This window comes from Diceros bicornis, chromosome 12, assembly GCF_020826845.1.
Source record: "Diceros bicornis minor isolate mBicDic1 chromosome 12, mDicBic1.mat.cur, whole genome shotgun sequence".
Lineage (NCBI taxonomy): Eukaryota > Metazoa > Chordata > Mammalia > Perissodactyla > Rhinocerotidae > Diceros > Diceros bicornis.
Genome location: NC_080751.1, coordinates 22,439,638 through 22,466,355, shown reverse-complemented (window position 1 = coordinate 22,466,355; position 26,718 = coordinate 22,439,638). Strand labels below are relative to the sequence as shown.

General features: G+C 41.0%; 1 protein-coding gene across 4 annotated transcripts in view; it reads right to left on the bottom strand.

Moving 5' to 3' along the window:
* SPRED2 (sprouty related EVH1 domain containing 2) overlaps positions 1-26,718 on the bottom strand; it is a 114,392-nt gene that overhangs the window by 26,852 nt on the left and 60,822 nt on the right. For all 4 annotated transcript variants that reach the window (XR_009221666.1, XR_009221665.1, XM_058551078.1 and 1 more), the window contains 2 exons: positions 9,115-9,292; positions 698-866 (listed from right to left, as the gene is read on the bottom strand). Coding sequence is in view for 2 of the 4 variants with exons in the window: in XM_058551078.1 (XP_058407061.1) it covers positions 698-866; positions 9,115-9,292 (347 nt within the window). In the remaining 2 variants the exon portion in view is untranslated. The remainder of the gene's footprint in view (positions 1-697; positions 867-9,114; positions 9,293-26,718) is intronic.

The window sequence follows — 26,718 nt, the reverse complement described above, 5'->3', positions numbered from 1 at the left end:
CCAAATTCTGAATTTGGCTTTAATATGCCTTGCTTGATCTTTCTTTCTTTGCAGGGCCCTGGCTATGGTACCTTTAACTCTGTGATTTGATAACAATGTGTTGAAGAGGAGAATTTGTGTGTTTGCATCTGTGGACTCTAGAAAAGCCCATAAGAATTGACGGCCCAAGAGCCTTCCAGGCCATGATCAAATGCAACACAATGTCTACTACCCACTCAGACTAAGGCCTGCCCAAATCAGGGCTCCAGGAGTCACAGATCCCTTTCCTTTTCAGTGGCCCCCATAGACCCTGGGCTCTGATTACAGGAGGACAGTGGCTGGGCCTGGAGCCTTCTGGGCCCATTAGAATCCATTCTCCACTTCTGACCCAAGACAGATCAGACCAAAGCTGTTTTAGTCAGGGAAAGGTAAAACCTGTCAAAAAGTCACTCACATGGTAGTCCAGAACTTGTCTTTTCAGAGCAGAGTCTAAACCAACTGGGATCACTTCTTACTTTGAAACCCATCTCATTTTCCCCTGCACTGTCACTTTATAATCATTCTCCTTGGATGTTCCTCAAGTCTTGGCATCTACTGACCTGGCCCCCAACCCTCCCGCAAATAAACCACAGATATATGATGACAGACCCAACTGGAATTAAAAAGAATTTGGAACATTCCCAAAGTCCCATTGAGAATGCAGTGACAAATTCATTACCTTCTATAAGGTCTTCGATTGCTTTCCTCACTCCCCTGTCAAAGGCTCGCGCGTCAGCAGGGCTTTGGAAAGTAAGTCCAAACTTCCTATTGTCGACCTTCCAATGATGAAAGGTTGGGTTGGCTTTGGTGTAGACCAAGTCCTTTCGTACATAGCATTCCAATACCACCTGAAGGATGGAAATGCACGGGCTGGTTACTTGTGAAAGTCATGATGGTGTCTTGTTACCAAAATCTAACTAGGAACTATCCATCATTGGTGCAACTAATGAGAACCCCCCCATCCCTGCCTTCAAGTATCTGAGGCTCTCCACCTTGGAGGAAGCCTTTGCTTGCCTCTGTTGACCATCCACTCTTGCCTTTGGTGACCCCCTACTGTACTGCTATACTCCTTAACCACACTTTTCATCTCACTCATTTGTCTTCCTCCTGCCCCTGACTCGGGGGCACTAGGCTGAGGCCTAGGTCTTGGGGCTTTGCTCAGTACCAGGTTTACTGCTTCTGTGTCAGGGCCTTTGTATTAATGACTCTCAGTCTTCTCCCCTCTTTCCTAATGGGTATTTCCTAGTGACCTGAAATTCAACAAGTTGAAAAATTAATCTGCTCTGAAATTTCCGCCACTAGTTTCCTCTCCTAACTTCCCCATGTTTAGCAATGCCAATCTCTCTCTGTCCATTCTCTCTGGCTCAAAATCTCCATGGTTATCTTTGCCTCCTCTGCTTTCTCTATTTCCTGTACTATTAATCACCAAGTCCATTTCATTTTTCCTTCAACATGTTTTATATCAACCCCATTTCAGTTGCTACCACCCTGATCTGGATCTCTATTAACCTTTTATCTGGATTATTAGAACAATCTCCAAGTTTCTAGCAATCTAGTCTCAGAATTGCCTTTTACTAAGCTAGGACTTTGAGCAGATTGTCTCAGACCCTTGATCTTTTTATCTCTAAAACGGAAATAACACCAACGTTATCAATGAGAACATACACATGAACATGCTGTGAAAACACTGAATAATGAGAAACTTAACAGGGTCACACTCATCCCAGTATATTTCTACCATCAAGTTTTACTCTTTTAGTTATTCCATTTCTTCTTGTCACCTTCACAATTTAGCACTCAATTTCATATTATTCTCTAACAGTTTCATGTGCATTAGTCTTGTTCCCCTAACCAGACTGTACAAGATTAATATGTATTATTAAATAACTCCTTCTGTGTCTAGCACAGTGCCGTTCTTGGTAAAGATACTAGAGTTTAATATTATAGAATAAAAGAAGCATTGCAATCATGTGAGTGTTAACTTCATTCTTTATTCATAAAAAACTCCAAAATATCAACAATATTTATTCCTATGGCTTCATTATGTATACCAAAATGATTTTGCTAAGTTTTAATAGCTTTGATGTTGTTCTGGCAAAGCTCTGCATTTAACAAAATGAGATGTTATTAATTTTAGACTAAGCGAAGGAAAAGAGTAAAGGCCTCCCTAAATTAGTATAAATTCAAATCAGAGAATATCTTTAAATGAGTAGAACTGTCAAGAATACATCTAAGCAAACAGAAATTAAGTGTTGCCTAATAAATGTTCCCTAACTTAATAGATGAGAATAATAGTGAAACTGGTATATCAAATAGCAGTCCCAAGCAGTTAACTTGATTACATTGTATTAAAAGAAGACAACAGTACGCTCACACGGTTCTATTTATAATTAAATTGCTTATTATGGCCATTTTTCCCTAAGAATAGTGCAATGATTAAATGTCAGCCCAGCCCCATTCCAAACTGGGGAAATCCAAATAACCACGGCTTTAACTAACAAATGTTATCTATTTTAGAATTTAATAGTCTCATTTCAAAGTCTCAAAATAAACTTTTTGTAAAAACAAAGACTTCCAGGGGCCGGCCCGGTGGCGCAAGCGGTTAAGTGCGCGCGCTCCGCTGCGGCGGCCCGGGGTTCGCTGGTTTGGATCCCGGGCGCGCACCGACGCACTGCTTGGCAAGCCATGCTGTGGCGGCGTCCCATATAAAGTGGAGGAAGATGGGCACAGATGTTAGCCCAGGGCCGTCTTCCTCAGCAAAAAAAGAGGAGGATTGGCGGATGTTAGCACAGGGCTGATCTCCTCACAAAAAAACAAAACAAAGACTTCCAGTTTTTCCATACTCTTAGGGTGAAAAAAAATTAGTCTTTGGTTGACATTTTCCAAGTTTAACATTATTCCAATGGTACATTTTCTTAGAGGAGTGTAATAAATTCTTAGAAAAGTAAAATAAGTTCAGCCACCTAAATTCTGTGAGGGGGAGGGGATCAGATACCATCTCTTTATGTCCTCCTAAACAAAATGAAAAATGACATCATCACATATCTAAGTTTAATGACAAAAATGAAAAAGTTCAGGTGCTTTAATCTTCACGACAGGTATAAACCCTCTAGCGAAGTTTTGGCATTAACTTAAAACTTGAGAAAGGCTTTTAAAAATATCTTTTTAAATGAGATGCATAGGGAGAAAAAAAGTGATTATATATTCTTGTTGGAGGCTTTAAAAAAATCTACACAAGAAATATATTTTGTAAGAGATTTAAGTAATTTAGATGAATACATGAAGGCTCCGTTCTTACTCATCTCCCGCCACACCCTCAATGCCTCTCCATTTCCAGAGTCACACACTGTCAGTATGGTGGGCACTATCCCAGCTCCCTTTCTGTGGCTTCTTTATATACGCACATAAGTTTGTGCGTGTGTGTGTGTGTGTGTGTTTAAATGTAGCCACACCTAAAAATTGCTCTGCAACTTGCCTTTTATTTTCCTTAAAAATATGTCTTAGAGATACAGGAAGGTAAAAAGGCTTCTGTTTAATGGCTGCATAATATTCCTCCATATGGATATATTAGAATCATTCAGCCACTCTCCATGCTAATGGGCATTTAGGTTATTTCTAATTGGTCACTTTTACAGACAATGATGGACTGAACATCTTTATACATGTTCTCAAAGTTTGGTCTGTGGGCTCCTGGGAGCCCTCGCTCGCCCCTCCTCAAGGCCCTTTCAGGGGGTCCAGGATGGCAAAACTATTTTCATATAATGAGACTTTTTTTGCCTTTTCATTGTGTTGCCATTTCTGCTGATGGTGTAAAAGGAATGGTTGGTGAAACCGCTGTGCTGTGGTGTCAATCAAGGCAGTGCAGTGGCACCAAACTGTACAAAGGTCACTGGATTCATCACTGTCACATCATCAAAGTAAAAAATGCTAGTTTTACACAGGATTGTCCTTGATGAAACAGTTAAAGATTATTAAATCTTGACCCTTGAATACAAATCTTTTATTTTGTGTGATGAAATGGGAAGTACATATAATTGGATTCTCATTGCTGCCTCTGCATTCAATCTGCTGTAACATGTTGCTTTGGTTGAAATATATGAAGAAACTCGGGCTTTGCACAAACATGTAGCTGAAAAAGCGAACAGTGTTTCTAATAGCCTTTTCTCTTCTGCCGCATACGGAGGAATGAGGGTTGTCTCAAGGAGAAGGACTTGCGCGACTGTCTCAGCTGTGAGTTGAACTCACTGCTTCTTTCATGGATCACCAGGTTTACTTGAGAGAACAACTGACAGACTGTGGTTATTCAGACTTGGGCATCTGGCAGACGCTTTCTTGAAAACGAACACAGTGAGCCTGTCACTTCGAGGAAAACAACTGGAGGTATTTGTTGCCGATAAAAACATTTGAACTTTCAAGTGAAAATTAGAATTTTGGACAGCTTCCTAATACTTGAAGACTTCTCTAATGAGATTAGTGGTGATGTTAAGAAATGTGATTTTTGATACTGTAGAATTAAATGTATCAACATTTGGAAGATCTGCTTAACTTAGTAGATCATTATTTTCCAAATGACCAATGCATAATGTTACAAATCAGGAACAAGGAAAAGACCATTCAAAGTGGAAGATAAATCCGCGGATTTTAATGTAACAGAGTATGAAAAGTTCATTGATAGGGCTTCCGATTCCATGTTTAAGAAACTACTACGAGCCAAGTTTTGGTATAGTATCAAAAAAATATTTCTACAACTAACTGAAAAGGCTATTAAATACTTCTCCCTTTTCCAACTACATACCTTTGTGAGACTGGATTTTCTTCATCTATTTCAATCAAAACAACATATTGCAACAGATTGAAAGCAGGAGTAGATACCAGAATCTAGCAATTTTCTGTTAAGCCAGATATTAAAGTGATTTGCAAAAATGTAAAGCAATACAACTCTTCTCACTAATTATTTTTGTTTTGGAAAATAGCTATATAGAATGTCATAAAGAATGTCATTTATGCTAACAGTATAATATTTTTTTAAAAATTTTACTTTTAATTTCAATATGGTAAATATTAGTAGCTATAACCCATACAAAACAAAAGCCTTTTGGGTTCCTCAATAAATTTTTAGAGTGTAAAGGGATCCTGGGCCAAAATGTTTGAGAGCTGTTGCTGTCCATAAATCTTTGTGTGTAAGTCTACTTCTATAGGGTATGGTTTAGATGTGGAACTGCTGGGTAAAAAGGTATATATATTTAAAATTAATATCCTCCCAAATTGCCTTTCAAAGAGCTTGCCAGCTGGAACCCCCAGCAAATGTGTGTGAGTGCTCCTGGGTCTGGAAATGGGCAATGACTGGAATGATCGCTTTAGGTTCTGCAGTTAATCTTCATAAGGTGGTTTCTCACAGGGGTCGTTTAAGGAGTAAACTCCACTAGTCTATCTAAAATAGGATTCAACTTAGAAATTTTAAATTTACATATAATTTGTCAGGAAAACTTGATTATCCTCAACTTACAAAAGTTATCCAAATAACAAGTTGTGAATAGATATCTGGAACAGACTTTTCCCATAGAAACAATGGCAGTTAAGTTCACAGGCCTCAACATACAATTCAAATAACAATAACAAAAGCCAACGTGCTCCTAGAACTGCACTACATTATAAAAACTATTGACAACACTGTTTCTCTCAGAAAAAGCATTTCATGTCCTAGTTGGAATACTGGGAACTCTGATACCATCCATCCACTGTATTCTAAAAACGATCTCCACTCTTTCCTCATCATTCTACCATTTAGAGGGGGCTCCTTCAACAACCCACTGCATGTGCAGAACTCCTGCGGGGGTTCATACCCTCCAATGGGCAGAAGTGCTGCATTATGGAAGCTTTGAGGCCAAAGGAGAAGTCACCATATCTCCAAAGGGTGTGTGTGTGTGTGCGCGTGCGCACGCACGTGCACACATGTTGTGGAATAAGGCAGGGGGAGGAGGTTAAGTACCACTGATTATAGGAGTCCAGAATTTCCCAGAGTGTGAAATAGGCAAGGTGAGGGATGGAAAGACAGAGAAACACAACTGTGTGTATGGGTGCATGATTTAAGTACCAGTGGATGTACAAGTCCAAAAGTGTAGAGTCAAAGAATGTAAAGGGGACAGGAGGAGGGAATGTAGCGATGGAGAAACACGATAGGGGAGGGGATAAAGTACACAACCCCTGTGCAATAGCAACAAACAACAGAAGCCGGTCCACAACCAGGGCTGCCCTATTAGTATGCAGAGTCAGTATGAAGGGACTAGGTCTTGGCTTCACAATGAAATGGTTCCCCATGCTGGCTCTGCTAATCACTGCACGCCTAAATAGGAAATGGATGACTTCTTGGAGCACTGAGGTTCCCCACTACAAAGTGGAGATAATAGTATTTTCCTCCTTCAGAATTTAGCAGGAATTTAACTGAGATTATTTACATAAAGGGCCTCAAACAAAATGGTATAAGTTTACAATTATTATATACAAGTTAGTGGTAAGATATAAGTTTATAAATGTATTTATAAAATGAAGGAGCTGGATTAGACAATCTAAAGGCCATTTTAGGTTGATATATTCTAGGACAAATGAGAGAAATACCAGGAAAAAATAGATCTAAAAATATATAATTGTTCAGGTAAGATAATCTGCTAACACAAAAGTAATAATAAAAATAAAAAGGGTCGGCCCAGTGGCGCAAGTGGTTAAGTGCACGCGCTCTGCTGCGGCAGCTCGGAGGTTTGCCGGGTCGGATCCTGGGCGTGCAGTGACGCACCGCTTGTCAAGCCATGCTGTGGTGGTCTCCCACATAAAGTGGAAGAAGATGGGCATGGATGTTAGCCCAGGGCCAGTCTTCCTCAGCAAAAAGAGGAAGATTGGCAGATGTCAGCTCAGGGCCAACCTTCCTCAGCAAAAAGAGGAAGATTGGCAGATGTTAGCTCAGGGCCAACCTTCCTCACACACAAAAATAAATAAATAAAAAGCGAAAAAGTGAACACATTTTTTCCATCAAAATTTTTGTAGAAAAAGAACACCAACTAAAAAATGCAAGCAACTGATTATAAAAATATTTGCAGTATATATGGCAGATGAAGACTGATAGCTTTACTACACAAGAGGGCATACGTATCAAGGAGAAAAATAAGGCCCCAATAGGTAAATATGCAAAGGACATTAACAGATAATTCAGTTACAACTGTTTAACAAACAAAAAAATATTTGATCTCATTAGTAATTAACAATAAGATACCACTTTTACTTTATCAAATTGATAAAGATTTAAAATATCTGATCCTCAGTGTGCTAGAAGAAATTCTCATATATGCTGGTAGCAGTTCTTTGTATAAGTATCAAAAGTCATAAAAATCTGATGCCCCCAAATTATTCTGAGAAAATAATAAATGTGGAAAACGCAGGCAGGTAATACGGTGGGGGGGGGGAGGGGGGAGAGAGGGAAAGAACTTTAATATGTGACACTAAGGAGATCATCAAATAAACAATGGAACATCAACCTGATACCAGCAACATGGAAAATTTCTCATAAGAAGTTAAGGCAAAACAAATGAGACACAAAACTGTTTATGAGCTCTGATTACAGCTATGTAAAAAAAATATGCACAAGGGGGAACAAAACTACATCAATGGGCTATAAAGGTGGTTGTGCATATGTAAGTTTGGCTCAGTTTTGGGGTCAGAGTGACAGGTATCAAATACTGGTTCCGGGCCCCCCGGGATGGGTCATCAAAGAACACGGAGTCTACCTGCATCTTAATTTCTTCAGTTATAATCATACAGGCTGCTGTAAGGATACAAGGATACAACTTAACTAAAGGACAAGCAACGTATATAGCACACGGTAAATCCTAGATAAATGGAATTATTTTACTTTTTATTGTTAGTGTGGTTACATTGCCTTTGTGACTATCTTACAAATAAGAACGTTTTAATTATTTGACTATCATGTAGGGAATTTCCTGAATGGACATACTTCTTAAAATGAGCTATATTCTGCCTTTTAATTTTCATTTTCAGAAATGAACAAGCGTGAAAAGAGCATTTCTGTTAATCCATATGTAACATTTACAAATTGTTCTGTCTTATCTGTTTTGTAAATTTTTTAAACAATAAAATTCGCTGCAAAAGAAGATTAAATTTGTACCCTGAGCACATAAAACTCAACAGAAGCCTCTGTTAAGGGTCTCAAATGTAATACTGACACATTCCTGTGGTGTCTTTGTATTTTCTCTGTTGGGATCCTATATGATCCTGCACATTTTGAATCAGCAGTTGGCTTTTGAGTCTACACTCCATGATCAAACACAGACAGAAGCAATGGTCTTTCAGGTTCAAGGTCACCAACTAAAAATAGATTTAGACATTCAATTTTCCTTCCTATCACAGATTCCTTCATAACATAGAACTGGACATCTAAGTTCCTTCATGAAACTATGATATGAACTATCACCACACCCACCCATGTGGATAATGATTACTCTCCAAGGTGTCTATTTTTAAGTATGTAGAATTGTTATAGAAGTGTGATACCACTATTTTGTTACTTTTTTTTCCCAAACACGTTTTATTCATTAGCTTATGAAATACAAGCTACAGTATCTTCTAGATAAACATTTATTTAGAAGTAACCAAACGTCAGATGACTTTCCTTCGCATTTTACCTCTCACCATCCAAACCTTGATGGCATGCTCCATGAATAAACCCTACATTTTTAAAAACTCTGACTTCACAGCTCACTACAACGTGACTCATAATAAAGAACACACTTTTGTTGTGAATCTCTTGTTACAATGACGGAAAGACAGCTTAATTAATCAAAGACGCAAACAAGACAGCCAAATATGACTTCTAAGCATCTGAGTTATACGGTGTGTGGTAAAAAGTGACTTCACTGGAAAGCCAGGGTTACATTTTACAATTTGGTACCAGCTTCAGAGTTCTAACTTTGGAAGCTTTCGTAAGAGTTTAAGTCAGAGAAAGATGGGAAAAAATACCTACGGAGGAGGGGTATGATTTAACGTCAAGAAATTAGTCGTTGCTAATTTAACCCACACGTCTGCCATTACCAGTTTGTCTTTCTGTCGTTCACCATGGATGAGAAAGCCGCTTCGTCCATTGCCTTCGGGGTGCATGACCTTACAGACCCCCACGCGACTGATCCCGCCTCCTTCCTGTGGGAACCATCCCCCGCTGGAGTCATCTCTGGTCATAACCACAGCCTTGACACGCACAATATAGCTGTCACTAAAACGACAACAACAAGAAGAATGGGGCATGACAACGGTCTGGTAGCTGCAGGACATGTTTCACAATGCAAGATGACCACCAGCCAGCATTTTCTGGACTCATCAAAAGAAAATCTATGCCTGACAGCAACCTTAACCAGGAGCCCATTTCAACTCTTAGGGAAAAAACAAAACACTTAAACTCAATATAAAAGTACATTTAAAAGTAGATGCCCAGTAATTAAAAAATATTTGTGAGTCTTTGAAGATGTATGCAGGCATAATATTCTCTAGTTTCGAGGTATAAGCATTAATAAAAAAACGAATGAGCTGATCACCATAGTTTGGTATCTATAAGTTAGGAAAGGCAAATCCACTCACTTAAGAAGATATTAGGGTTTCAACCCTTAAAACTTAGTTTACAATGAACGACCAAGCTAATAATCTTCTGATTTAGCATAAGAATCAGATATTCCACTTTCAAATCACAAATTCACCATGCAATCATTTATATAGATGGGAAAATATTTCAATTCAAATACCCTTTACACACATGTAGCCTTCTGTTTATGATTTTATTTTTTCCAGGCTAAACTTCAATTTCGCAATAAGTTCTTTTGCACATTTGCCAAAAACCCTCTTCCTCCTCCAGAGACCAACTCTAACTTCTTTTCATTCTTCATCACATTTTGAGAAATTTATTTGGATTTTCAGCAAGGCCATTAAATTCTCACTTGCTGTTTTCTTTCTTGGATAGAATTCAGTTTTTACTCATTCAAACATATATTCCCGTTTTCTACACACCAGACGCTATGCCAGATTCTAAGGAAACAAAGATGCAGAGCAACACAGAACCCGTCTTTCTGCGCCCCAGGACCGGTGCTCAGAGCCCGGCCACCACCATCTGTAACCTGCTGGAGACCATTTAGAAGGTCCCTCTGCCCCACATCCCTGCTCGCCTCACTCACTCCCCAAAGGCAAAGCCACCCAGATTTCCCACAACTCCCTGTGGCTCACCCTCTACTGTGACCCAACTCCACTCCCACTGTGCCCCCGGAACTCAAGCTCCAACATCCCCCTTACTCCCTCTTCCCTTCCTCAGACCATTCCTTTCACTTTTTTTTTTTATTGTGGTAAAATATACATAACGTAAAAATTTACCATTTTAGCCATTTTAAGCGTGCAATTCCGTGGCATTAAGTACATTTACATTGTTCTGCAACCATCACCACCATCCATCTCCAGAACTTTTCTCATCTTGCAAAACTGGAACTCCGCACCCATTATACTAACTCCCCATTCTCTCCACCATCTATGAACTTGAGTGCTGCAGGTACCTCATATAAATTCTTTTCACTTTCTTAACCTAAATGAAAAGGTGCTCTGGGCTAAGCCTCTGTGGCCCACGCACATGGGGCTGCTTTCTCTCTCCCACAACCCTCCATGCTGAGCCTGGGTGTGGGTAGGGTACTCACCTCTGCTGCAGGCTAGTGGCCCTTTTTTTCCAGTTCCCCTGAAACTCACAAGTCTGACCATGCCCCCCACTACCCTTCTTCAATCTTCTACAGACCTCTGGGTCAAATTCCCTCATTCCTTGAGGACGTTAGCAAGTGGGCTCACTGTCCCTCCATCTCTCCGCTATGATCCCTGTCAGGATTCTTCGTAATTTCACAATTCAAACACAGGATCCTTCCAATTCTTGGCCTCCCAGTTTCTGGAACTCTTCTCCTCCAATGCCCTTGTCTTACACCCAATCTTAGCCACCCATGCCTAGGTCACAGCCTTGACCTTGTCATTACCAATATCTGCACAACCCTCATAACCTCAATTTTAAGCATCCTGCTCTTCAGCCACCACCTCCCAACTTTGCAGCTCTCTCCCTCCAGACTCCAATAATTCTTCACCCCGCTGGGGCCAACAAGTTACTGTTCCGACCACCTTTGCCCTCTTCTCCACATCCCTCACATTCTCACTTGATTTGCTACTCAACTTAAGTTCCATAGTCTATCATGACACACTCTTTTGCACAAAACCTTAAGACGTTCGCCCTCTCTTTCCTCATAGTAATTGCCTGGCGAAACTCCAACCCGGGTGAAATCCTACCATCTACTTAACTCCATGTCCCACCTAGGCTGTTGTACATGGTTAGAGGAAAAACTCCATTCTACTACGCTGATAGGTGTAGTTTTAAAGTCATAACCACTAAACTCAAGTGTGTCCTCAAGTGCCACCCAGCATCCTGTTACATTTCCCCAATCCGTCCCCAAGAAGATTACTTCACATGTCCTCTGACCCCCTCCCTCTCAGATGATGGAGGAGCTTGCTTTAATTTCACCCAGAAAATAGACACATCAGAAGAGACCTTGCACCTGTGCCTGCCAGCGTGCCCACTACTCTGTACCAGTACTCTGCCTCTTCTCCTGTAACTGTGGCTAAACCACCCACGATCCAAGCCAGGGCCAACAACTACTTAAATACTTTCCATGTGCGAACAGTGCCCACATTCACATTTCTACCCAGATCTCTTCCCTAAGCTTCAGATCAGTAAAACCAACAGCCTAAGTGATTTCCCGGCTTGGGCATCTAGTAGGCATTTTAATCAGCATGTTTCAGATGGAACTCCTGATTCCCAACACCTTCCTATCCTTCTGGTTCTCCCTTGGAAATATATCCAGAATCCACTTTTTATTGCTTCCATCGACACTGCCCTGGATCCCAGCTGCCATCACCTCTCAGGCTATTGCAATAGCCTCCTAATTGGCCTCCTTACTTCCACGCTTGCTCAACTTTCTAAGAAAACAGAAAGGTAAGTCAGATTGTGACACTACTCAAACCAACCCTCCAATAACTTCCTATATGACTGAGTAAAAGTCAAATCTAGCACTTATCTCACCACTGTCTCCCTTGCTCATTCTACTTCAGTCCCATTATCCTTGATGGCCCTCCACTTAAGCACACCTCCACCTCAGGGCCTTTGCACTTGCTATTACTTTTACTTTAAACCCCATTTCCCACTCTTCTCCCCCTATACCAACTAGGCTCATGCCTTTATTTCATTCAGGTCTCTGCCCAAGGTTATTTCACCAGAGAAGACTTCTCTGCCCACTTTATATAAAGTAGCACCCTCCATTCCTCTTAAATCTTCTCACCCTGCTTTGTCTCTCTACATGCTACTAAATCAGCATCTGTCCTGTTTGCCTACTTTTCCCAACTAGAATGTAAACTCCATGAGAGCAGGGGCTTTGCCCTTTCTGTTCACTGCTGGATCCCTAGAGCCTAGAGCAGTGTCTTACATGTAGAAGGTTGTGGAATGAATGAGTTAAATACTCAATATTTATAAACAGGTTTTTAAAAAGTTATTTGTAGCTAACAGAATCCTTGAGAAAATATAAGGTGTTCAATACTCATTTGCTTATGGGCCACAATAGCTTAATTGGGATAGGGTAAAGATTTCCTTTTCATTAACAGGGAAATGGAATTAAAAAATCACATGGCTTCTATCGTTAATCCATTCATCTCAGGATTCAACATGCATATTCCTTTAGATCATAGAGACTAAGAACATTTTATAACATTTGCTTACGTTAGTTACATACAAACAACTTGATAATATCCTTTTTTTCCCTATACCCCATTTATTCTAGAAACACCAAGGGTCCCCAGGATTTGGAATTCTCCAGTATGAAACACAGCTTTCTCAGCTCTTCTGAGAGCACACTATGGGTTCATCCGAACAGGAAATGGCCAAGGTGAAACTCTGCACACCCCTTGTTAAAACACGATTTTACTTCTTTTGCGTTGCAGCTGTGTGCTGTTCTCCTTCCTTTGAGGGGATTAAGTAAACATGAAAAAGGGAAGTTGCATTACTTACACTAGTGCCATAAACTTGTTTCCAAAAGGTATTCATTTATTAGAGATTTAAAAAAATATCCCACCCCTCGGCTTCCAGACTACAGGGGCTTTTAATTTTAGTTTTTGCTTGTGGTCTGCAGCATCCTCTTTCCTGCCCTGATTCCTCCTATGCCCCTTCCTGAGGGCACAGACTTCTCTGTGATGGGGTGTGTATGGTGGGGTTGGGGGGACAGAAGCCCCCCCATCTCCTCTGGTCTCCTTTCCGACAGCCAGCATTAACTGAGGCATCTGGCTATTTAAAACAAGGCAGGGGGATAGAGTGTTGCACTAAAAGCTTCCAAGGATGTCTGGATAATCCAGCTGCATGGCCACATGCCAACTGCTTCCTATCTGTAGCGTGTTTATGTTACTTAGGCACTTCACCCCACCCAGAACAGAAACGACAATGAACTCTACTACCAGAAAGGTATAAAGGAGGAAAACTCCCTTCCCACCTCCTCTCCTTCTCTTTCTGGAAAGAATTAAACAACATGTTTAAACCAGATGTGGGGTTTGTTTGGGGGAGGTTGGAGCAGGAAGGGCAAGGGCAGATTAGTTTTTTAACTTGCACAAGGAATATATTGCTGGTATGCTTTAGAAAAATTTCAAAAAATGCTATCATTGTCAAAAATAACAAAATTTTAAAAAATGCTTCTGAAAGTGGCAATTGCTAAGCCAGTGGAACTGATCAGGACCTGGTATAGTTCCACACGTGGGTCCAAATGCCAACTGAATGGGGAGGCCTAGTGTCTGAACTTGAGCTAGACTGCCCCCAAGAATCAATGTCATTACAAATGGTATTTGACTACCACCATCCAAACAATACCATATTCTTTAGATGCGTTATGAGTCAAATTGGCTTTTAAGAATTGCACTGGGGATCTGCCACTTAAATGTGGTTTCTTTAAGGAGAATCTTTGTGTTCCCAACACGTGGCCTTATTTATAAAAACAGGACTTGCTGTCCCGTGATCACTCAATATGCAAAAGAGGTAGGTGACATCCTACAGCAGGATGGGGAGGCACAGAACAATTTCAAAACCAGATTTCTATTTCGGGGTGCTGATTCCAAGGAGGCACAGCAAGGTTTGGATCTCAGGCCTTTATATTCTAAGCTCTCTCCAGATTCAAAGCAGGTCCTTTCTGGGCCACGTTACAGACGTAAACAAAGGAATTGTAGGAAGCGGTGCCGAGGCACCTCTGTGTCCGTAAATAATGTTCAGAGCCAGACAGGTCAGCACTGCCTTGACCTTCTCAGTAGCTGAGGAAGCCTCTTTTGGAGCTTCAGTTTCCTCATTTGCAAAAACGAAGAGAGGATCTACCCTGCTGGGAGGTCCTGAGGGTTAAAAGCAGCAACAGAGGTCAAGTGCTCGCACTCGCTACAGAGAAGTTGGGTAAGCTGTAGCCATCAAAATTATTTTTGCTGCAAGGCTGACTTTGATTACAAAACAGGTCCTTTAAAGACCAGCCCCCCCAGCCACTAAGGAGTGGGTTTCCAGACTGCCCACTTTTTCAGCTGTAAGAGAGCAGAGTGGCGGGGAGACTATCAGGCCTGACAACAGGAGAAAATCCAAAATGGACCTCCAGCAATTATCAGTGGAAGTCAGATTTACAAAGAGCAGGTCTGAGCCTATATCTCAGGCACACCTGCAGAGGAAAATAATTCCATCTGCCATCTGTGAAGGGCCCTCTGCTCCTGCCCCCCACCTCAGCTTCAGGGCCTAGAACTTTACATCCCCTGTAAATACTTCCCGGCCCCCTCCTCATGGCCAGCCCTTATCTGATTACACGGCTCCTGTATCTCTCCATTATGCTAAACATTACATTCACTTCCTCCCAGGCCTCTTATCCACCCTTCTCCACTTCACCAGACCTTGAGAGGGATTAGCCAAGATCCCAGCCTCTCAGGCTCCCTCTTCCTCCCAGCACAACCCCCAGTCGCCAGCTGAGCCAAATATAACACCAAGTCCTCCAGGGGAGCCAGACGCACTCTTCATTGTCATCACTTCCTTCCCCCGCCCCCGACCCCCGTCTCGCTTGTGCCTATAGATTTATAAAGGCTCTTTGATTTCATCAGATTATATATGTATATATCGAGTATTATATGTGGGTACAAAACACAAATGTATATGAAATATAAATGCCCAGTCATCTTTTTAGAAAGAATCAACCAAATATTTCAGCAGAATCAAATGTGTTGACAAGCCAAAGATACTGGTCATATTCTCTTTAAGTGGGTAGTGGTTTTGAGATTGGCCGTTTTATTAAGTATCAACTACTTAAGCATTGTTTAAAAGTGAACTGCCGTGGTTTTAGAAATTTATGTATTCAGAACTCTACAGGCAAGGAAAGTTCTACATAGCGTAGTTTTATGCATGGTGGTAATGTGATTTTCAGCTCTGCACAAGCCACTAAAGGTAAAGCACTTGCTCTGCCCGCTGACACACACAGGAAATAAGACCTCTATCTTAACTACTAAAATGTGTACTGTTTATACAATGGGCCATTATAGAAAACAGTGATAAGAAAAGCCTGCTGAAGATGCTAGACCTGGCAGTAGCCAATTCTGGTGAAGGCACCAGCTCTCTTCTCAAATGCTGATGAGCAGGCACAGTGGAGCAGAGAAGTTTGCTGAACATTAAGCGTTTGTTTCATAAAAGAGAACCGGTTTGCATGATATCAGAGCTGGGGAAGCTGAAAAGTGGGCTAAGATCACTTAAGAAGTCTTCCCCACAGTTATTTAACATCCATGAAATCAGCCATGAAGTACACTTGATGGAGAGTCATCTTGGAAACTGCCCTACCCCAGCATCTGCTAGTAAAAGATCCCATGTACTCGGACAGGTACTAACACCATAATTTTGAACTCATGGTGCCAGGGCACTCTGCTAGTGACCAAATCCACCAGACAGGAAGGCAGGATCCTCAGTCCAGTCTTCACCGTGTCCCCGCTTTTCTGAGATGTCACAGCTCATCCTGCCCATGCAGAGTAATTCCCCCCAGAGGATTAGAACAGATTTGTTCTATGTTTTATCTTCATGATCAATTTAGGCATTTTTAAAATGGTATATAATGAGTTTCCAGGAATGGAATCCCAATAAATAACGTGGTATCCAAAAGGTGGTGATGGTGGCTGTTTGCCTTGCAACAACTGGCGATGTAACCTTCATCCAGGAACCAATTAGGCTGAAAGCCAGGGGTCCTGCTTATATTGTGGGAGCTCCAGAGGGACTGTGAATAGGTTTTCCTCCTTTACTAGGTGCTGGGCTCAGAACTGGGAGTGAAGATACTAGAAAATGTTTTAGGAATCCTCACTTTAGTCTTGCACCATAAGCCAGTAAGTTCTGCTGTACTACAAGGTCACTAGAGCATCTGTGTCCAAGTTCTTCCCTCATCCAGAGGGGGAGGTATGGGGCATGCCCATTCTCATCCTGGCATGCCAAGTATAAGCCCAGCATCTTTGTTGTTGATGCTCCCTAGCTACACTGAGGCATATAAATAGACCTATTCACCCACACACCATTTTCTAGTGCATATATTAGAAAGGGTTGCTTTCTCTATTATGGTGAAGTACACTGCCAGCACAATTGATGTTTGAAATAGGAATGATTATTAAATTTAGTAATTTATAAATCATTCTTTAGAACCAACTCTAGCAAGTGCAAGTTTTAGACACTTTTACTTTTATTTTCCTATTGAAATTTTAATACAAAAATACTCCTTCAGAATAACTACTGCAAATTCCCTATTTTTATAAGCTAGTGATTCTCTGATTCAAAAGAAATGCCTATACCTTGTTTAACATACAGTGCTGATTTAGCATGCTATGTGCCTCTATAATATTTTCCTTTAAATTACAGTGCACTGTAAATAGACACACCTCCAGTCTCCAGAGTGCTACCTTACACTTTCAGGCCACAAGACACAGAGCAGCACGTGTACTCAACATTCTAGCACATTCTGTTGCCGATGGGGCCAAGACACCTGCCCTGCAGATGTCCTTGGGAATGGACGCTCTGCAGGGCTGTCGAAAGTTGAGGGTACCGGGCAGTGTGCTGTTCACCACTCTGGTCCCTCGTTCTCTGCTGCTGTGTCTTGTGACCCATAATGGCCAAGAAGAGGAAATGAAGCAAAGAAACAAAGGAACAAAGGGCATGGCTGGTAGTTAAACTTGTAAGCTTTACAGAGGTTTAAGAGGCCTTTGAGGAAACAGTTGAGGAAATACCAGAGGCAATCAGGGATCCTCTGACTTCCCCGCAGCCCAGGAGCACTGACCATCATCAGTTCAGTGAGCTAGAAAAATCTCTGGCCCAGGCAAGTCAGAGCATCTGGTGGTCCCCGTCACCCCCCACCCCTCAGTGAGAGCCCCAATCCTGGGGCAAGTCTTCAAGGACTGTGAACGGAAGGTGGTGATGCCCACAGCAGTGCCCAGACACGCTGGAAATTACCTTAAAAACACTGATTTTGGCGTTTCCTTCTCAGCAAGGTTTACAAAGTTATTGGACGCACTCCACTGTAACTGTGTTTAAAATGTAATTTTTAATTTAACCTTTAAGTTTCTATTGCTTGTAGTCTGAACATGCAGAAATCCTCCACAGGAAAAGAGTGATTCAGCCGGATTCGACTTCCATTGCTCTCAATTGTTTTTTACTTTTGTAAAAATCTTTTTACAAAAATCTTTTGATTTTATTTATTTAATATATCAAATGTCTTAAGGACGGAGCTATAGTTTTTTAAAAAAAGCAAAAATAAAACTTTTCCTACTAACATTTAATTTAAATTCAGCACTTAAATTCAGATAACACAAGAATACTAAATATATAATATCTATGAAGATGGATCACTTCTGACTGAGGCAAATAAAGATAAAGGTGCTAGGGCTGCTCTCCTAATGTACAACCCAAACCAACACACTTGGCAGTTTTAAACCTGGGCAATAAAGTGTTTGCTGAAGTAAATCAGCTTCAGCACCCAAAAGCAATTTTAGATGTTGTGTCTAAGACAGATTTTTTTTTTAATGCCTCTGTGGCAACTCTCCCTGTGTCAATATAACTTCTCTGAGCAAGTACCTCTTGAGGTGAGTAATGCACCCGGCCCGGCGAAGAAAGGCCTGGCTGAGGTCAAGCCTGGGAGATGCGGCAGGACAGGCTTGGTAGTTTATTGTGGAGGACGCACAATCCGTGAAGAAAGTAATCATTTTTTCTTGAAATTTGGAAATTTGCTCTAATCCCTACTAATAGCAGAAATCCTAATTTCACCACCCTGGGGGTTCAGAGAACTGGAGATTCCTGGGTGATGCCCCTTAAATCCTAGATGGGTTTCTGGTCAACCACTTAGGACCTCTGTATCCTTATCTGTCAAGTATCTATACAGGGGGTAATTAATAACCTTAATAGCAGGCTCTGGAATGCATTTTAAATTATTTTTGAGTTTTTAAACACTGGCTACAGAAAATTAAATGAACTCATACTACCCTCTAACAACAATAAAAATTCTTAGATTTGGAAGTAAATATAATACAATTTTTTACTGAAATAACAAGATAAATATATACATGTATATGTGTATTTTATTTTAATGTTAATTCTGTCACAGCAACAGATTCTCTAAACGTTAACACGGATATTTTAATATCAGCTAAAACATTTTAGGAAATTATGGTAAGATTTTATCACAACAGTTCATTAACTTTCAGGGCATCTATTAGAGATTTCTGAATTTTTAAATCAAAAATCACCAAAACAGACAACTTTGACATGAGCAAACTACCTTTAAAAATGAAATTTATTTTATTCAAACCAAAATAGAATGAATCTACTTCTTACAGACTGTAATGGTTCTGTCCGGAAGGGCTGAGTTTCAGGGTGATTACACAGTGTGAACCGGGGACAAGGGAGTCCTGGCGGGTGAGAGGGCAAAGCCTGAACCTAAGTTTATGATTTTGCTTTTATTGTCTGCTGCTCTGCTGAGCCCGGAGTTCAGTGAAGTTCATAATTAATCAAGATCAAAGGAGTACCAACTTAAAACAAAATAACTCACCCCTGAAGAACCCTTTCTTCTACTTTTTACTCTGAAAGCAATAATTTTCTTTGACTTTCCCTCTGTTTTACACACCCTTCCAAAAATGGTATTTACGATCCACATTTAAACCCCCAAAGGCCAGCTAATGGAAATGTTAGATTACTAAACAAAATTAACTCTCACCACATTAAAGCACATGTGTAATAGAAAAATTGGTACTTCAAAACACACATGGCAAAAAAAGTTGTTTAAAGTTAATAATCTCCAATTCAGGTCTTGGAATTGCAGCCCTGGAACTTCTGCGCCTGACTTTCTCAGAATATATTTGCTTTCTTTCTCCTTCAATTGGAGAAAACAAAGGAAAAAAGTACTTCACGATCCACATGCTGAAATGTTTAGGGAGAAGGGCACTAATATCTGTCACTTACTTTGAAATGCATAAAAAAAAACATGGCACCTTGGATGGAGAGAGGGACAGAGGGAAGGATACATGTGTGTGTGATAAAGCAATAACAGTAAAATGCAGGGTGCAGACTGGAGCTGGTGGGTGTTGACTGTACACTTCTTTTGACTTTTCTGAACATTTGAAGACTTTTATAAGGGGGAAGAGAGAGAAAATTTATAGTGCTATATTCTAAATGGAGATCAACGCTAAATCCAAAAGGTGCTGAAAAGTCTGGGATCCAGGACACATTTCCCACTTTTTACCTGCCACCTGCTCCAACCCCCAAAGCAAACCAAGGTCAAAAGGTCAGGAAATTACTTTACCAAACTATGTTAATACCAAATTCTAAACCTACAAATCCTTTACGAGCTTGTCCTTAATAAGACCTGTTCTCAAACAAAAGAAGGTGACAATTTAGCCCACAGGGAGGGAAAAAAAAGTCAGCATATGGTGCTAGCAATACGCTGACTGGATTTTAAGAGGCGCTCTGCTTATATCCCAACAGATCCATTGGACATGGATGCCCTTTCAGGGGGCAAGAATTACCAATTCATTTACTTCCTTCTCTTCTATGATTCTGCCACTTCCCTCATTAGATATGAAAAGCTAACACACAAAGAAACAAACAAAGCACATGCAAGGCATCTGTTTTCCCTGAAGCATTCAGGACCTCTTTCTAAGCTAGAAAGAATTGTAGAAACCATCTACTCTAGACCCCTCACTTAGGTGGAAAAATTAAAATCCAGACTGGACAGGGGACTTACTCAAGGTCACTGGTATTAGGGACCAATAAAGACTAAGATCCATCTCTGTAAACAGCCCACACTTTGTTTAAAAGGGTCCTGTGGTGCGGCAAAGGTCTCCATATCAAGTTAGGTGATCTAGAGGATATAAGAGAAGGTAGTCTTATTGGTCTCTTAAAATTTACTGGATAGGCAACCGATTGCCAAAGGAATCCTAAGGAGAGATGACGAGGTATCACTAATAACACAGCCACATGAGAAAAACCCGGTGGAGCTCGGGGGTGGGGCTGGGAAGTTTTATTCAGCTTAACAAAGCTTCACACCAACAGAGGCCATCTTCATTCTTGGATCCGTCAGTATAACCAGTGCCGTAAGTCAGCAGACAACCTCTATTGCCCATCTCCCTCCCACTCCTGGGTGAGACACCCCAGATGCTACTACTGAGCCTCAGTTTCTTCATATGTAAAATGAGGGGTAGGAGCCCAATGACCTTTGAGGTCTCTTTTCAACTTTGGCCCCCTTTCTGTGTTTAAAAAAAAACAAACATTGCCTTAAAGTCCTTTAGCTGTGCCAGAGGGCTTAGCGAACATAAGCCGCCCAAATATTCTACAAAAGCAGATCAGAAAACTTTCAGCAGTAAAATGCAACTGAAAACATCTTCTGAACTGAAAAAACTCGAAACCACAAAGACCTGAAACCACGACAAACTAACAGCTATTCTCTGAGTGCAAGTGTTATTATGCAATTATACAGTTCCCAGGAGCAAAACTGGTCTATCAAAGTATTTTGAAAAAACAAGAAAACAATGAAAAACGAGTTTTAATAAGTTTAATAAAATCCTTTGTATAAGGATAAAATAGGTACAACCTAGCCATCTAGCTGGGTTTATGCATCCACAAGTGTCAGATTCTCTTTAACATGGAATAAAATCCAAGACATATTTATGGAACAAATGCAGGCAAAGATGATGAGAAGAGGGAGGTGCCCCCTCTCCCACAGAATTTATTCTACATGCTTTATCAATGGACTCCAGACAGATACTCCAGTACCAATCTTCACTATATTCAGAGAGAAAGGGGAAAAATGTTGGGAAGAGGTAATGAAGCAATTGCTTAACTTGAAAATGGGCAGAGACATTTATTTGTAGACCTTGGATAAAGCAACTCTGTGCACTTCAAGTTTCATGTTGGGTCCAGGCTGCTTCAACGTCACAAACGAGTTCTGGTCCATAAGTTTTCTTGTAAAGCAGTTGTTGATACTGGAATGTATTTTCCCCACAGGAAAAACATAAAATGGTGAGCAGCAGGATTCCCAATCCAGTCCATGAAAGCCTAATTGATTCCTAAGATACCTGAATCACAGGTATAGTCCCAAATGGTTTTTACTGCCCACTGACAGTCTCCTTAGCAGAAGCCCCTTTCCAGCCTCCAGTGGGAACGGCCAGTTCTGTTCAACTCTGGCCAAGAGTGTCCCTTTCTGGGTGTGGGGTGGGGGAGAAAGGGTAAGCAAGGAGAAATTCTTAAACTCCCAGTTTAGGCTTCATTTTGAGGTCCCTGGAATTTGGCACCACTGGATCTTGAATAGCTCTAAAAAGAGCCAAGCTGATGATTATCTGCTAATAAGGCTGAGAATCTTTACACCGAAGCAAGCAAGCTGATAAACCAAAAGGAAAGCACTAAATTACCCAAACTCACAACTGGTTTAAATGTAAATGTAACAATGGCATCAATGCGTATTAGGGCTGTCACTTAGGAATTCCAAATAAGTGTTACCGGGGAAATTGTTCTTTTCTTTTATGGTGGCAATGACTGCTGGCGAGCAATTAGAAGAGCATGAACAAGATGCTTCCGGCTCACAGGATAATCACGCAGCAGCGGATTCCTGACCAGTTCTTGACCACACAGAGGGATGGGATTTGACCTCCGGGGGCAATTTCCTTCTGAGTTATTACAGAACAGAGCCATCCACTTGGTACACGTGCTTCCATTAAGTTACTTTCCTGCCATAAAAGAACTGGGCAGTAAGGAGAATGTGTAGGCCAATAAGCTACCAAGCTTGCTGCTTACAGTTTAACACGATATTCTTAAAATACTGTTTCATTTATAGCAGGGTATTCTACTTTGATTTCAAAAAGAACTTCCAGGCCGGCCCCGTGGCTTAGTGGTTAAGTGCGTGCGTTCCACTACTGGCGGCCCGGGTTTGGATCCCAGGCGCGCACGGACCCACCGCTTCTCCGGCCATGCTGAGGCCGCGTCCCACATACAGCGACTAGAAGGATGTGCAACTGTGGCATACAACCATCTCCTGGGGCTTTGGGGAAAAAAAGGAGGACTGGCAATAGAAGGAGGAGGACTGGCAATAGATGTTAGCTCAGGGCCGGTCTTTCTCAGCAAAAAGAGGAGGATTAGCATGGATGTTAGCTCAGGGCTGATCTTCCTCACAAAAAAAAAGGAACTTCCAGGGAACACTAATGCTATCCCCACATAACAAAGTCTACCAGCTTGGGAAGGGCTAGAAGCCATTTGATTTCAAGACTTATGATCTGCACAGATAACTGAGACCCCTGGAGGCTAAGCTGCTGCGTTTGGGCTTTCCTGGACATCACCAATACGCTTGCGCCAAGGAGCCCACCAAGCTTTAGGTCATGCACTCAGCAGTGGCTAAGATCACTGCTTGAGGCAGGACAACCAAGTAGCCACAGTCAGCTTCTTTCACCAAAGAGCTTTACTGACAAGGTGGCAGGCAGTCCGTATGGCCAAAGAGATGCAATTACACTACCCTGAAGCCATGCTGCTGCTGTAGGCTGCCATGTAGTATCAGAAAAGAATAAAAGAGCCCTGTCTTAATGTCTGCTCAAGAGGAGCTACCCACAGCTCATCTCATTCACTGGTGTGCTACAGGCATCTTATCCCAGGACTAAGGTCACCTCTAGAGTTATGATCCCTGAAGGCACCATAAACAGGCCATCTCGGACTGAAAATTGCTACATACCCAGCAATTTCCCACAGTGAGTAACTCGGTATATGGAAGCTCTTGTGTAAACCGAAAAGGCTAGATAAACATAAGGTGATATGACATGATGATACTTTTTCTGGCGTGTTTGCACATAGAGAATTAACCCTAACATTTATGGAAAGTCAACTTCTATCTCAAAAGGCAATTAATGTCACTGCAGCATTATTCACAATAGCCAAGAGGTGGAAACAACCTAAATGTCCATCAAGAGATGAATGGATAAAGAAAATACATACAATAGACTATTTTTCAGCTTTAAAAAAAGAAAGAAATCCTGTCACATGCTACAACATGGATGAACCTTGAGAACATTATGCCAAGTGAAATAAGCCAGTCACAAAAAGACAAATACTTTTAAATTCTACTATCTAAAGTAGTCAAACTCATGGAAACAAAGTAGAAGGATGATTGTAAAGGGCAGGGGTAAGAGGAATATGGGGAATTGTTTAATGGGTATAGAATTTCAGTTTTGCAAGATGAAAAAGTTCTACTAGAGATCTGTTGCACAACAATGTGTATATAGTTAACACGACTGTACTGTACAGTTAAAAATAATTAAGATGGTGAAGTTTACGTTATGTGTTTCTTGCCACACACACAATAAAGACAAATAATTTGAAAAACAAAAAGGGGCCACTTGAAATAGCTATACTCAAGAAGGACCCCAAATCCATAAATTTTGGGCTTTGGCTAAAGAACATTTCTGTAGTCTTTAAGAAGTCAACATTACCACTACGAAAAAAAACCCCACAAAACTCTCCCCTAATTATAAAAGCAGCATATGCCCGTTGCGCAAACTACATATATCGTAACCACTCTTTCGTCTCAGAAATATTCTTCTACACTATGAGGAACAATTAACAAATATGCAAGACCTTCTCAAGGTAACTATAAAGGGAGATCCTGTGCTTCAAATATAAATGTAAATGTTGCCTACGCTTTGTTTCTTGGGATACAAGACAAACTGCATATATGAAAAACACAAACATTTCCTTTGTAATTGGTTTTCTGAGATAAAAATGGCTTTTCTTACAAAATCATCTCAAAGAACAGAAGAAAGTTAAGCAAAATAGACTTTCCTAATTGTTAGCTCTAACAAATTCCCCGAATCCTTAGCCAATTATATTCTAATAGAACGCTTATCATGTTTACAATTCTGTATAAGTGACAGAATCCCTAAAATATTGTTTATGATTAGTTCCTTTTTATTTCTTCTGTTCTAACCTCAGTTTTTAAGATTATTTAAAACATACAATCACAAAGATTTTCTAACAGTTGCATTTCTTCAACATGGGGTTTAGTGATGTTTTTTAATATTTCTCGAAGCAGAAAAAAGGGGCTGTTTTATTTTTCTTTGGAACAAGTTCCTGCCAGATTTTGCACATTGCAGTTCTTTGGCGATGTGATGAGAACACATGCCCACCCACAGACACTAATTTTGCTCCTCACTCTCCCCAAGCAGCCTTCATGACACATGCTGTCTGCGCTCCATTTAATGGAATTCAAGAGGCCCAGTCAAACAGCAGGCCCCACGGGGCCAGAGCAACAGCAGGCAATCCATCTCTTCCACTGGATGGGTACAAGGAACATGTGTTTAAAAAGAAAACCACAAAAAAGCCAAACCCAGCTTGGACATCTCCAATCTGAAAATCTTTACAACTGCATGAATTAACACTGAAAACTAAAAGTCATCTCCTGGGTTGAAATCTGGAAAGAGAGAATAGTATCTTGTTGCTGTTCCTTGCACACGGAGCTCTATAAAGACGAGGTAGCTAACTCCCTGAGCTGCTCTCAGAAAGTGCAGCAGGGAAGGTAGAGTGTCATACAAGCCCTCTTTCTAAGAGGGCTGAAGTGCCAGCCTGGTTCTGACGCATTTGCTTTGTCTATGGTGATCATTAGTCATGAAGAAACGTTGGTGATTAAGAATCCAACTGGGAATGGGCATGGTTTCCAAAACTGTCCTGCATACACCATAAGACAATCTGGGCACAGATGTCAATGCAAACAAGCTGTCAGCAAACTTATACCTGGAAGAATGCTCAGGACTAATAAAAGTCCGTGCTGGACTTTGTTAAGACAGTGGTCACTCACCCCATTTGTGTGTCCTTAAGAGTGGGGTTAATGACCTAACAAGGCTGTTCTGTACTTGTCTCTGGCTTTTCTGAGCTACAAAGGAAAGTCGATATTTCCACATAATGACCCAAGACTTATCTACAAGTGCTATTAATCCCACCCACTATGTAGGCAGAGTGACCATAAACCCCGGATGTGGGGAGGACAGTGTAACAGCAGAACAGTGGGCAACGGACAACAGGCAATGGACCGGTCCAGCCCTCCCCCTGGGGGCTATGACTATCACCATGTATGCATAAATCATCCACCCATACAGCAAGAACAGATTGTGGACTTACTAAAACAGGTCTCTCTAAATACTAATAAGTATTTTTAAATGTTGACAGATGATCTATAGTGATTTTAAATAAACCTATTTTTGTTAAATGGTTACTGAATTCATTACAGCTTTGAGTCATTAGAACACAATTTTAACAGGGGAGGGGTCTTCAAACCTCAAAGATTAGTAAACATCAAGGATAGCTTTTCCCAATCTGTTCCACTAAGGATGCTCTAAGCTTTCAGGATTCAAACACTCTGCCTAACTCTCCTCAAACACTCTCCTCAAGGAAGAAGAGAGAGAGAGAAAAAAATTCTTTGTCCGAGGTTGTGTCACTCTACTTGGCTCAGAAAACATGGCCATCAAAACTATCAAATGAATTTTTGAGTAGGGCAGTTTTCTTGATTTCCATCCAAGAAGAGTTAGGTTCTGAAGAACCAGAAGAGAACAGCTAAAAGTTGCTTCTACACAGAGCAATTAGTGGCTCTGGATTATAGACTCCAGTAAATCTATGAATAAAAGAAAACCCAGGAGGAATCTATCGCCAATAACGATGAATCCTCACTGAAAAGGGAATTAAAGCAAGGACGGGGCTGGGCCCGGATCACAAGCATTTTTAACTTTAATATTACCCAGCACATAGCTCTGAACATAGGCAGCGTCTCACTCAATATCTATTGATCGCTTCCAAGTTGAATGATATGAGACCCTTGGTTTGGCCATGGCTCTGTATTCCTTTTCCCTCAAAAGGGGAAGAAGGAATCTAAAAACCATATAGTCACTCTGGACTGATGGCTCATGGTGCTTAACAGCAAAGGGGCCTCCGAGGAGCGGAGGCCACAACTCTGGGGGTGATTATCATTGCCAAATCGCAATGATCAGTATGCCCTGAGTGTGTAATGTAAGCAAAGCTGAACAAAATCAATGCTGCCCTGAAAT